Raw genomic sequence first — 13914 nt, forward strand, 5'->3', positions numbered from 1 at the left:
AACACCTTGAGCTTGATTGTGCCCACGATCTCACTCAGCAGGACACTGCCGTTGGCGTTGACCTGAGGATGCACACGCGGGGGGGTCAACAGGCATAGGGCCCACTCTCCTGCCTTAAGGCCGTGGCAGGGGTGGGGCAGAGGTATGGGGGCTCACCAGCAGGTTGACGGACTCTATGACATCGATGAAGACTTCGTTCTTCTTGTATTTGATGCCCTCCGAGCGCCAGGACACAGCATTGGTGACAGTGGGTGGCACTCGCGACTTGCCCGTCTCCAGCTTGTTGCCCTGCTGCGTGATGTATCTGGCAGGGCAGGGAGATGAGCAGGTAGGCCCAGGGACACTCCCCCAGCCCTCCCCAACTTTCTTCTACCCATGGTTGACCCAGGGCCCACTCACTCCTGCAGGATTTTGCTGTCCGTGGTCTGTGGGAAACCGAAGTCCATGAGCTCATCCAGCAGCTCGTAGACGATGACGAAGTTGTCTCGAATGCTTTCCTCCTCCAGCTCCTTGAAGTATTCAGAAAATACCTGCGGGTGCAGGGAGACCGACATCCACAGAGGTGTGGCTGGTGTAGCTGTGGGCTGAGTCCCCACTCACCCAGCCAGCCACCCAACAAGCAACTATTGAGCGCCTACTATATACCACTGTCGGTATATTAATGGTGAACAAAGCCAACAGGGTCTCTGCCCTCCTGGAATGGACCCACCTCAGAACAAGGTTTGTAAATGCATGAAATAAAACACACAAGATGGGAATTCCCTGGTGGTCCAGTGGTTAGGACTCTGCACTTTCACTGCCAAGGGCTCAGGTTTCATCCCTGGTTAGGGAACTAAGATCTCACAAGCCAAGATGCGACGCGCAGCAAAAAACAAAAAACACAAAAAGAACCGCAAGATGGCAAAAGAAAACTGTTACACAGAAATACATCTCAGTTTATGGACTCCCTGAATTCTATCCAGGGGCCCTTGGGACTTGGGGGACCCCAAGATAGGAGTCCCTGGGATTAATAGGTATCACCACAGCAGAGAACCTGTCAGTCACCCAGCATTGGAAACCTCATCCTTCATCCTGCTCCAGCCTCTCTGGCCTTTTTTCTGTTCCCATCTCAGGGCCTTTGCACATGCTATGCCCACTGCTTAGGACACTCTCCTCACAGCAGCCTCCTTGTGACAGGCCTCAGCTCCTCAGTGAAGCCACCACTATCCCTTGACCCCTGTGAGGGTGAGACTAGCACCCCAGTGACTGGTTATCACAATGTCCCTTTGAATCTCCTTCTTGCCCTTTATTTTTTTATATACATATTTATTTTTTTATTTTTGGGGGTTTTTGTTGCTGCACATGGGCTTTCTCCAGTTGTGGCGAGTAGGAGTGGGGGCTATTCTTTGTTGCGGTGCGCAGGCTTCTCTTTGCAGTGGCTCCTCTTGTTGCGGAGCATGGGCCCTAGAACGTGAGGGCTTCAGTAGTTGTGGCTCACAGCCTTAGTTGCTCTGTGGCATGTGGGATATTCCCGGACCAGGGCTCGAACCTGTGTCCCCTGCATTGGCAGGCGGATTCTTAACCACTGCGCCACCAGGGAAGTCCCTCCTTCTTGCCCTTTAACTCCTCAGCATAGGCAGGGACAGTGCCTGTCTTATGCACAGCTGTGTCCCCACCTCTGCCTGGCAGAGAGGAGACAAATCAATACAGATCTCTTGTTTGTCAAAGTATATTATATTTACTAGGAATATTTTTTGGCTGCACCGTGCAGTATGCAGGATCTTAGGTCCCTGACCAGGGATCGAACCCGTGTGCCCTGCAGTGGAAGCACGGAGTCTTAACCACTGGATGGCCAGGGAAGTCCAGGACTCTGCTTTCACTGCCGAGGGTGTGGGTTCGATCCCTGGTCAGGAACTAAGATCCCATAAGCCACACGGCGGCCAAAGGAAAAAAAAAAGTATTTACTGAGCACTTTCTCAGTCATTGAGAATGGCATATAGTAAGGGCTCAATAAATTACCATATGATAGTATGATACAACATTAGTGGTAATGCTAACAATAATACCAAACTTTATTGAGCACTTACTGTATACTGAGCAGTTTTAGGCGCTTTAGAGGTACAAATTTGATTAATTTGTACAACAAGCCTGCAGCAGGACTAAACCCAGTGTAGAGGCACAGAGAAAAGTGACTTGTTCAAGGTCACACAACCAGGAAGTGGGGTAGCTGGGTCTGGAACCCAGTTCCCTCTGGTTCAGTTTTGAGCACCGGAGACCTCCTTGGTTCCTACCCTATAGGGAGAGATGATCCCACGGCAGCTAATGAGAACACAGAGGGATGGGGCTTTGATGGTGACACCCCCAGGGAAATCTTCCTAGGAGAGATGGATTGTGAAAGAGGTGGGCAAGACAGGTAGACAGACAGACCAGCCGGCCAATGGAAGGCCAGGACCTACCTCCACTGTCTTATAGAGGAACGAGTACACGAGAGAGGCATTGGCGTTCTTCAGTGTGGTGGCCACCACTGCAGGCAGCGAGGTTAAGGAAAATGTGCTGTTTTGGAGGGTTCCAGTGGAGCACAGACCCTGAACCCTCACCCTCCAGCCTGAGCCACTACTGCACCTCTTGTCCCAGCCCACCACCTCTGGGCCTGAGCTGCCCACCACTCCAGGCCCCCAGGGATCCTCCCGTGGCCCCGGATACAGTAGAGGTTGCTGTATTTGATCCACAGGAAGTGGACCCGGCCGTGGCTCATCAGTGGGGCCAGGGCGCCCTCCTCCTCCCGCTGCATGAGCAGAGGCATGAAGTGCTCAATCTCACTCATGGCCACATCGCCCTTGTAGTTGCGGCTGATCAAGGGCTAAGGGTGGGCAGAGAAGGTCTGGTCACTGCTGAGATCCAGGGACTGTCCGCCCGGGGGCATCAGAGTGCCAAGCTCTGACCCTACTTGCTGGCTGAGGGCGTGTGGGCAAGGCTCTGCCTCTCTGCATCTCAGTTTCCTCCTCTGCAAAATGGGCACGTGATAATGACAGCTAGAGCGTCTAGAGCCCTCACTGACATCTATTAAAGCCTGGTTGTTTGCTAATTTATTCTGTTGTCACCACAACCCTATGAGGTAGGTGGTATCACCATCTCCATTTTACAGACGGGGAAACTGAGGTATGAACCACGCCCATAGTAAGTGAGGAAGCTGGGAACTGAACGAAGATGCCCCGGCTCCAGAATTCCTGCTCTCAAGCCAGGCTCCATATGCATCAAATCGGTGAGGTAGTGATGATGAAAGGAAAGAAAGAGAGAAAAAAAGAAAAGAAAGAATTATATCCATATATCTCTCATACATCTCTCATAGTTCATATAGCTCTGCCTGGCAGGCAGCAAGTGGTCAATAATAATAATACCTACTTGGTGAGTTGTTTAGTCCAGTGTTTAGAACAGAGAGGGCACCCACAGGTCCTCACACACCTTAGCTCCCACTATGATTATTATCAGAAATATTATTTTCACCGCCACTGTTATTATTGCTACTGAATGACAAGACGAATGGGAGGGGGCACCAGAAAGGGACAAGACAGCTCCAAAGGGGAATTAGGCTCTCTGGCCCCTGCTGTCTTTCCCAAATATTAGTACTGTGGATGATGATGGTGACAGAAATAATAATTTCAATTGATTGAACGCCTAATGTTTGCAGCAGGGCTACTGTGCTAGGTGGTATACACGCATAAGGCTGTATTCGTTCTTCTTGGGTGGGGACTTCTGTTATTCCCATTTGTACGGACAGGGAGACTGAGGCTCAGAGAGGAGAAGCCCCTTGCCTCAGACACGCGGCTAGTGAACAGTGGAGGTGGGATTCGACGCGGGACTCCCAGGGATTGGGGGAGGGGTGTCCCCACGCCCCCAGAGCTTTCCGGGACCTCGCTGCCTGCAAGGAGGGGCCGCCTCTGGGTCCGGGAGGGTGCAGCCTCACCTGTCCGTTTCCCACTCCCTGCGCCCAGCCTCACCTTGCCCTTGACATCGAGGATGAAGACAGCCGAGGCGGACATGGTGGCGGCCGGCGGACCTGGCTGGTGGGGAGGGAGGGCCGGGAGGCGACGGTGGCGCCGCTTCCTTCTTCCTGCGGAAGCGCCCGCGCGCAGGTGAGCACCCAGGTGAGTGCGTCTTAAAGGGGAGGCCACCAGGTGAGCGGCGCAGTCTGCCGACGAGAAGACGCTGCGGGGGCGGGGAGGGGCGGAGCTTCGGATGGGACAGCTGCCCCGCCTCACTTTCCCTTTGCGCCCTGGAGGGCTGAGGGGTGGAGACCCCAGACCAACCAACTATGCATCCAACCAACCATCCACCCATCCATTCATCTGTCCATCCAACCAATCAACCATTCATCCATCCACCCATCCACTCATCTTTTTTTTTAATTAACTGATTAATTTTTAATTTAATTTTATTGTTTTGGCTGCGTTGAGTCTTCTTTCGTTGCTGTGCGCAAGTTTTCTCTAGTTGCGGCGAGCAGGGGCTACTCTTCAGTGCGGTGCACGGGCTTCTCGTTGCGGTGGCTTCTCTTGTTGCGGAGCATGGGCTCTAGGCGCTTGGGCTTCAGTAGTTGTGGCACGCGGGCTCTCGAGTGCAGGCTCAGTAGTTGTGGCGCACGGGCTTAGTTGCTCCGCGGCATGTGGGATCTTCCTGGACCAGGGCTCGAACCCATGTCCCCTGCACTGGCAGGCGGATTCTTGACCATTGTGCCACCAGGGAAGTCCCCATCCACTCATCTTGTTTCTTCTGTCACTCCCACATGCATGTGCACCCCAATAGAGCAGGGACTTTGTCCTTTTCATGTCTGTGTCCCCAGGGCCCAGTGCTGGGTGCTCAATATGTTTCTAATTAATTAATTATTACCATAAATATTTACTAAATAATTTATTCTCTCACTCAGTGACAGGAACTGTGAGTTACACTCTTAGCAGGACAAATGTAGCTGCCTTTTTTTTTTTTTTTTTTTGGCCACAGCCATGTGGGATCTTACTTCCCCGACCAGGGATCAAACAAGTGGTCCCTGCCGTGGAAGCTCAGAGTCTTTTTTTATTTTATTTTATTTTTTATTTTTATTTATTTTTGGCTGCGTTGGGTCTTTGTTGCTGCGCGCGGGCTTTCTCTAGTTGTGGTGAGCGGGGGCTACTCTTGAAGCGCAGAGCCTTAATCACTGGACTGCCAGGGAATTCCCCACGTAGCTGCTTTTATTGTTATTCCTAATGTTACTCTTTAAATTTTTTTTAATTAAAAAAAATTTTATACCTTTTAAAGGTCACACTCCATTGGCAATTGTTACAAAATATTGGCTATATTCCCCGTGTTGTACAATACATGCTGTAGCCTATCTTACACCTAATAGTTTGTGCCTCATCCCCCCTTCCCTATATTGCCCCTCCCCCTGCCACTGGTAACCATTAGTTTATCCTCTATATCTGTGAGTCTGGTTCTTTTTTGTTGTATTCAATGGTTTGTCGTATTTTTTAGATTCCACATATAAGTGATATAATACAGTATTTGTCATTCTCTGTCTGACTTATTTCACTTAACATAATGCCCTCCAAGTCCCTCCATGTTGCTGCAAATAGCAAAATTTTGTTCTTTTTTACCTCTGAGTAGTATTCCATTGTGTATATACACTACATCTTCTTTATCCATTCATCTATTGACCAACACTCTAATGTTACTCTTTTTTTTTTAAATTTATTTTATTAGGGAATTCCCTGGAAGTCCAGTGGTTAAGACTCCATGCTTTCACTGCCGAGGGTGTGGGTTCGATTCTTAGTCAGGAAACTAAGATCCCACAAGTCACAGGGCATGGCCAAAAATAAATAAATACATAAATAAAATAAAATTTATTTTATTGGAGTATAGTTGATTTACAATGTTGTGTTAATTTCTGCTGTACAGCAAAGTGATTCAGTTATACATATATATACATTCTTTTTCATATTCTTTTCCATTATGGGTTTATCACAGGATATTGAATATAGTTCCCTGTGCTATACAGTACGACCTTGGTTTTTTAAAATTAATTAATTAATTAATTATATTTTTGGCTGCATTGGGTCTTCGTTGCTAGGTGCAGGCTTTCTCTAGTTGCAGTGAGCCAGGGCTACTCTTCGTTGCGGTGTGCGGTCTTCTCATTGCGGTGGCTTCTCTTGTTGTGGAGCTCGGGCTCTAGACGTGCAGGCTTCAGTAGTTGTGGCTTACGGGCTCTAGAGCGCAGGCTCAGTAGTTGTGGCAATGGGCTTAGTTGCTCCGCGGCATGTGGGATCTTCCTGGACCAGGGCTCGAACCCATGTCCCCTGCATTGGCAGGCAGATTCTTAACAACTGCACCACCAGGGAAGGCCAGGACCTTGTTGTTTATCCATACTATATATAATAGTTTGCTTCTGCTAATCCCAAACTCCCAATCCATCCCTCTCCCACCCCCTCCCCCTTGCAACCACAAGTCTGTTCTATGTGTCTGTGAGTCTGTTTCTGTTTTGTAGATAAATTCATTTGTGTCATATTTTAGATTCCACATGTGATATATGATATTTGTCTTTGTCTGACTTATTTCACTTAGTATGATAATCTCTAGATTCATCCATGTTGCTGCAAATGGCATTATTTCATTCTTTTTTTATAGCTGAGTGGTATTCCATTGCATATATGTACCACATCTTTATCCCCTAATGTTAACTCTTTTTTTTTTTTTTTCTGGCCGCGCCACGCGGCTCGTGGGATCTTAGTTCCCTGACCAGGGATCGAATCTGGGCCCTCAGCAGTTACAGCATGGAATCCTAACCACTGGACTGCCAGGGAATTCCCTCCCCTGATGTTACTCTTATTCATTCCCAAAGTATTTATAAGGTCCTACTATGTGACATTAGGATGTTGATAGAATGTTGAAAAGATAAATGGTCATCATTAGTGTGACTATAATTATTATATTATTCATTCAACCAACATTTATTGAGCACCTACTGTGTGCTAGACTGGATATATGGAAGCCGTTTTCATTATGGTGATGATGGTTCATTCAGTGAGTGAATATTTATTGAGCGCTCCTGTGACACTATGGATGGTGACGCAGACAAAGCCACTCCACTGCTCTCCTACTAGGGAGGGCGAGAGGTATGCAACTTGAAAACCAAAAAATAAGGTGACCCTTGGGAATTCCCTGGCGGTCCAGTGGTTAGGACTCCACGCTTTCACTGCTGAGGGCCCAGGTTCCATCCTTGGTCAGGGAACTAGGATCCCACAAGCTGTGAGGCTGGCAGAAAAAAAAAAAAAAAACCCTGATAGAGGTGGGAGCCCTGAACGCAGGGAGTTGGTGTGTGTGTGTGTGTGTTGGAGAATAAATGGGGGGCTGTGAGGCAGGGAGATCAGAGAAGGAGCTGACATTTGAGAAAGTCCTGAGAGTAAATGGTGATGTGATGAGATCCCATTATTGCCAGGGACTATTTGCCGATCCCTTAACTGTGCTGAGGTTCATGGGCTTCCCATCCCTGAATTTCCACCACGATCTTCAGAGCAGGGGCAACCCAAGAGAAAGTCCCACTGCAGAGCCTGGCACAAAGCTGGTAGTAGTATTGTTTCTGTTGTTGTTCGTGTGTGTGCTGGTTAAGTGCATGGGATCTAGACCCTACAGCTTGAGCTTGGGCTCAAGTCCTGGGTATGCAAGTAGCCAGCTGGATGGCTTGGGCACCTGGCTTCCCCTCCCTGGATCTCAGTTTGCACATCTATGAGATACAGTTAAAACCGCACTTTCCTATAACCAACAAGGACCTACTGTATAACACAGAGAATATATTCAATATTATGTAGGAACCTATAAGGGAAAAGAATCTGAAGAATAATGTGTGTGTGTATATATATAATGTGTGTGTGTATATATATATATATACTATATATATATAGTATAACTGAATCACTATAACTTAAACTAATATGATATTGTAAATCAACTATACTTCAATTAAAACACACACACAAATAAAATTTAAAAAAATAGGGAGGGATCAATCAGGAACTTGGGGTTACATACACACACTACTATATATAATAAGGTAGATAACCAACAAGGACCTACTGTATAGCACAGGGAACTCTACTCAGTATTTTGTGATAACCTATATGAGAAATGAATGTGAAAAAGAATGAATATATGCATATGTATAACTGAATCACTTCTCTGTACACCTGAAACTAACACAACATTGTAAATCAACTAGACTCCAATAAATTTTTTAAAAAACCTTGCAAAATGAAAAAAAGAGAAAAAAAGAGAAAAGAAGAAAAAAACACAACAAAATAAAAACAAATAGTAAAAAGAAACCACTGCTCTTTCCTAATTAGGTTACAGTGCAGCTCAACTGAGTTATGACATGCAACACGATGCTTGGAACTGTGCCTGGGATGGAACCTCCCAGCTCATCAGCTACTGTGGACCCTGGGTTCCACCCCAAGATAGTTGGCAGGGAAGTTTGTGGTGGGGAGGGGAAAAGAATGGGAAAATAAATCTCAGCCTGCCTGAGAATGATCGTGCTCCACAGAGGGAGGGAGGGTCCTGCAGGGCCTCTAGGGGGAGACACTCAGCTCTCCCTCCTTCACCAAACCCAGCCCCAGGTATTTATCAGCCTCTGAAGGGGGGATGGGCATCCCCACAGGGGACCTGAGGAAGGAAGGAGAGAGTACAGCATCTATCAGAACCACCCACTGCTTCTAACATCATTCACTGAGCACTTACCTTCATGTCCTCTTACAGAGAAAGAAACAGAAGCACAGAGAGGTGAAGCCACTTGCCCAAGACCACACAGCAATTGAGCCAGAATTTGAACCTGAGTTGTGGAGTTTGAGAGCTGGGTCCCAGCCCTCTTCTGTCTCATTACAGGATACAAGCATTACTATTACTAACAATAGCTAACCCCTATTTGGTGCTCACTACACTCAGGGGCTCCCCTAAAAGTTTCCCATGTGGGAGACAATGTTCTGAGTTAGGAGACCTGTTATCTCCATTTGGCAGATAGGAAAACTGAGGCTCAGAAAGAGTGAATGATTTGTACAAAAATCACCCAGCCAGCGGAGGCAGAGCTGGAAATTCTAGCCCTGCAAAGCCCAAGGTTTTAGGTTGCCTCTGCCCAAAAGAGGGGTGTTCTTCATGCCTCGACCAGCCCCTTGCTCAGAAGGTAAACTGGGTGGATTGAGGACACTGCCAGTCCCTCACCCCAGCCCCAGCATCATTGAACATTGCAAGGGCCCTTCTCCTGGGGCCCTCAGATGTTTTCAGGCAGTAAACAGAACCTAAAAGCCTGGGCCCAGCGCCCTGGAATCTGAAACTCAAGGTCTGTTTGGCTGAAAAATTCATGAGCCCAAAAGCTTCAGTGGGATCAGAGAACAGAGCAGCTCTGTGTGCCCAGCTGCCCCACTGCAGCTGCAACCTCCCCCGTCCCTAGAGGCTGAGGCCCTGCCCCAGTTCCTCCTAGATGCCTACAGGGACCTTGCCTCTAGACACCCCCCTTAATCTCTTCTCCACACCACTAAAGGCATCTCCCTGAAACTCACAGTCCTATGGCCCTCCCTCACCTTCACATAGCCCAGGGCTCCTCAATGCCCTCAAGCTGCCCTGCTTGACAACGTTTGACCCCTGATGACCTCTCCCAGGAGGCACGCTTGAACCCATTGACTCAGACACACTGACTCCACCTGGTTCTCACTCGGCTCTCAGGCCTCCTCTTCAGAAGCCCTTTCTGACCTCCCACCCCCTGTCTAGGTCAGATCCCTCCTCTTTGCTTTCCCAAGTCTCCTGTGCCCCCATCACAACGGTGTTGCACCGTATTTTTAAAAAGCTATTTTAAAAACTTTTATTGTGCTAATATATATTTACCACATAAAATCTGCCATTTTATCCATTTTAAGTGTCCAGTCCAGTAGCATTAAGTACATTCACATTTGTTGCACAACCGACACTGCCACCCATTTCCTGAACTCTTTTTCTCTTTTGAAACGGAAACTCTGTCCCCAGTAAGCAATAACTCCCCATCCCCCTCCCTCCATCCCCCGGCTGCATGCGGGGTCTTAGTTCTCCAACCAGCGATCGAAACTTCGCCCCCTGCAGTGCAAAGGCAGAGTCCTCACCACTGGACCGCCAGGGAATTTCCACGGAATCTATTTTTTTGGTTTTTTTGGTTTTTAAAATTTAATTTTATTTATCTATTTTTGGCTGAGTTGGGTCTTTGTTGCCGCGTGTGGGCTTTCTCTAGTTGCGGTGAGCGGGCTTCTCACTGCAGTGACTTCTCTTGTTGCGGAGCACGGGCTCTAGGCGCCCAGGCTCTAGAGCGCAGGCTCAGTAGTTGTGGCGCACAGGCTTAGTTGCTCCGCGGCATGTGGGATCTTCCCGGACCAGGGCACGAACCCATGTGCCCTGCATCGGCAGGCAGACTCTCAACCACTGCGCCACCAGGGAAGCCCCCTGGAATCTATTTTTTGAAATAGAGTTTTCATTACCCAAGAAACCCATGAATACTTTCTTCCACTAAAGAGACAGAGAGAAAGATAGATAGAACATGATAGATTAGGAAAAAGTCCCTTTTGCCTCCCCTCCCCCATCCTGGTCCTTCTGACATCCCCTATAAAGTTGAAATCTTTTTCTGTTGTTATGTGCAGATGTGTGCCTGTGTGTCTGTTTGATGTATCTCTCTCTCTTTCTCCTTCTCATACCAAAGGTAACCGACTAAAAACAACTTGCTATTTTTACTCACCAATAGGACCTGAAAGCCTAGCTGAGCTACTCTGCAGGGTTATAGCTGAGGGGTGTGGAATGTATGTGGAATGTGAAGTTAGCCTTCACGAGTTCAAATTCTTGTTCATCTCAGTGCTCACTAACTGTGTGTTTGTGGGTAAATTAGTTACCCTCTCTGAGTCACTTTCTGCAGCTGGAAAATGGTTGCAAGGAGTAACACAAAATACTTAATAAATTGCTTAATCTCCCTGTGTCATTTTCCCCAATGGGAAAAAGGTGATAAAGATTTAATGAAAAGCACTTAATACCTCGCCCGATGCTGACTAATCTCCCTAAACATTTACTCTTGTACTAACCTGCAGGGCCACCTCCTCCTTTCTTAAACTATTGAGATATTTCCCACTATTAAAATGTAACATATATTAAGAAAGGGCAGAAGTCAAGTAACTGTGACAAACTGAACCCATCTGTTTAACCACAGTCCTGTTTCTGCCCCCCCAGGAAGTCACCCTATGGCCTTTCCTGCCAATCACTACCAACAGCAAAGGCAACCTCAGATCCATGTTCCATAGGTTGATTAGCTATGCCTGTTCTAGAACTCCATATCAAAGTCACTGGCCTTTTTCACTGGGCATAATGTCTTTTTTTTGTTTTTTAGATTCATCCATGCTGTGGCAGTTACCAATAATAGTTCATTCCTTCTTCTTGCCGAGGAGTATTCCATGGTATGGGTGGACCATAGTTTGACAACCACCCGCTGATGGACACTGGACACTTGGGTTGCTTCAAGCTAGGAGCCATTATGAATAAAGCTATTACAGAGCTGCTATGAACATTTGCATACACATCTTTGCGGGTTTCTTTTCTGTTCTTTCTTTTTTTAGTGGTTTTGGTTTTATTTTTCTTGGGTAAATACTTACGAATAAAATGTCTGGGTCATATGGTTGATGCCCGTTTATAAGAAACTACCAGATCTTTTTTCCAAGTAGTTGTACCATTTTACATTCCCACCAGCAGTGTAGGAGAGCCCCATTTGGTCCAGATACTAACACTCGGTACCCTCAGTATTTTGAGTTTTAGCTATTCCAGTGAGTATGTAGTGGTGTTATAATCAAGTTTTAATTTGCATTTCCCTGATGACTTCATTCTTTTCATCCATTGTATGGTGTTCTCTTCTGTTGTGTTGTGTTGTATGCACCCCTCAATTGGTGGACATACATGTTCTCCACCATTTTTTTACAAGAACTCCCCAAACTGCAGGTAACACCTTTTGGCACGTACTCGCCGTGCATACGGTTTCTCCAGGATCAGTGGCAGAGAGGAATCATATAGGGTGAACACGGTTTGGATTTAATCTTTCTGCCAGAGAACATTCTGACCCACAGCATCAGCTCACCCCGCTTGATGTTACCAAACTCTAAAATTCTTGCCAATCTGATGAATGAAAAATACCATCTTTTTGTCTGTTCACTGGCACACAGTCGACACTCAATATCTATCTGGCGAAGGAGTGGATGGATAGATTGAATGAATGACGACTGCTCCTAGCCCACTAAACGAACCTAGAGGGTCTCTCGAGAGCCCAGATAGGAAACAAAGGTTGGGGCTCCACCCCTTCCCGAGCCCGACCCCGCCCCTAGGTCCCGCCCCCACCCGCTCGGGACTCCCATTGGTGGGGTCGCGAGGGGATGACCAGGTGGGAGGGGCGGGCCCGGACCCGGGGCGGGGCGCTGCAGCCCGCGGAGCCTCTCGCCCTGCCGGGCTGGGGTCGCGCTGGCTCAGACTCCCCTCCCCGCCCGCCGCGGCCATGGTGGACGAGCGGAAGGACGGAGCCTACGGTAGGAGCCGCCTCTGGCCCGCGGCCGCCTCTGCTGAGTTCGGGGGCCTTGGTGGGGGGAGACATCCGAGATCTTAAACACCCGCGCTGCAGCTGGGGGCCTCCTGCTTCCCGGCCTTGCATCCTGCTCTGCGCCGAGCCCACACCCACCTGCTCCCGCCAGGTCGCCCTGCATCCCCTCTCGGGAGCCCCTGCTCCCCCTCCGGCAGATGGGCCGGGACACACGGCGCATGCTCCGCTCGGGGAGGTCCCGTTATCTGGGCGGCTCGATGCAGGGCGGGGGAGGGGAGGCACGGCGACCGGGGCTCGGAAAAGGACCAGGGCCCCAACCTCCCCAAATCCTCCTCTTCCAATTCCCTTTATCCACTTCTTCCTCCTGTTCACATTCCCCTAGAAGTAGCCGTCCCGGGCTTTTGGCCAGATGGGGAAACTGAGGCAAGACTAGGCAGACCCAATGCTGGGGTGGGAGGCGATCGGGTCTCGCCCGCCGTCTGGGAAGGGCGGAAACAAGGGCGCCACCGGCGAAGGGACAGGAAGGAAACAGGAAACAATTGAGAAACTTTCCCCGCCCTGTGCAAGGAGCCGGGGGTGCTCGCTCCCATTTCGAGGGGTCCCAGCGACAGGGACCCCCTCCCGCGAACCTCTGAGGGCGGCCTCTGGGCCTATGGGATGGGGCAAAGATGAGGCTTCCTCCCCACCCACGCCCTGCAGAGCTTCCCTTCCCAGGGTTCCACGGAGGGGTGTGCGGTCCTCAGTTTCTCTTTTCTTCTCCATTTTGGGTCCCCAGGGCTCAGGTGGGCACACGGCCCACGTGGCACTGCCTTGGGCTAAAGGGGCTCTGCCACCCCTCCTTGTGTGCCTGAAACTTCCTGGAAACTGTGAGACCGAAGGGCCTTGGGGAGGGGGCCGGAAACCGCTCAAAAATAATCAAGAAAAACGAGCTGGCTAGAGCTGTGCCTCCCTCCCCCCAGGGACTGTGGCCTTCAGAGGCTGCAGAGAGACAGATAGGGGAGGCTGGGCTCTCCCTGCCCAGCCCGGCCAAGGGCCTGGCAACTGCACAGCCTCTCCCCTCTCTGCTTGAAGCTGCCAGCCCAGACCTCCTGAGGGGCCCCTTTGCTCTTGGTTTTGGCCCAAGCCCCAGTCCCTGTGGCTGCCCGTGCTGTGCGTCCCTTTGGTGTGGCTGCCTGTCTCTGATCTGGGATTCTCTGCCTGGGGTCCTGCCTGCCTGTGGGCAGCACCTGAGGGATCTTTGGTCTCCCTGAGGCAAGCCTGGGGGCAGAGTGGACAATGATATGATTCACCCAGCCTTGAGTTTGGCCAGAGGGAGCCAGCCATGCATGGTCTTGCCAGGA

General features: G+C 49.4%; 1 protein-coding gene across 1 annotated transcript in view; it reads right to left on the reverse strand.

The window, feature by feature from the left end:
- The window catches only part of AP1M2 (adaptor related protein complex 1 subunit mu 2), a 9456-nt gene extending 5359 nt beyond the window's left edge, over positions 1–4097 (reverse strand). Inside the window, 6 exon segments of the mRNA XM_007460676.1 lie at positions 1–62; positions 157–304; positions 400–530; positions 2436–2503; positions 2683–2839; positions 3978–4097. The exon segment at positions 1–62 is cut by the window's left edge and continues 10 nt beyond it. Of these exon segments, the coding sequence (XP_007460738.1) occupies positions 1–62; positions 157–304; positions 400–530; positions 2436–2503; positions 2683–2839; positions 3978–4019 (608 nt within the window). The 5' untranslated portion in view covers positions 4020–4097.
- Between the last annotated feature and the right edge of the window lie 9817 nt (positions 4098–13914).

This window comes from Lipotes vexillifer, unplaced genomic scaffold (assembly GCF_000442215.2).
Source record: "Lipotes vexillifer unplaced genomic scaffold, Lipotes_vexillifer_v1.1 scaffold1011, whole genome shotgun sequence".
Taxonomy (NCBI): domain Eukaryota; kingdom Metazoa; phylum Chordata; class Mammalia; order Artiodactyla; family Lipotidae; genus Lipotes; species Lipotes vexillifer.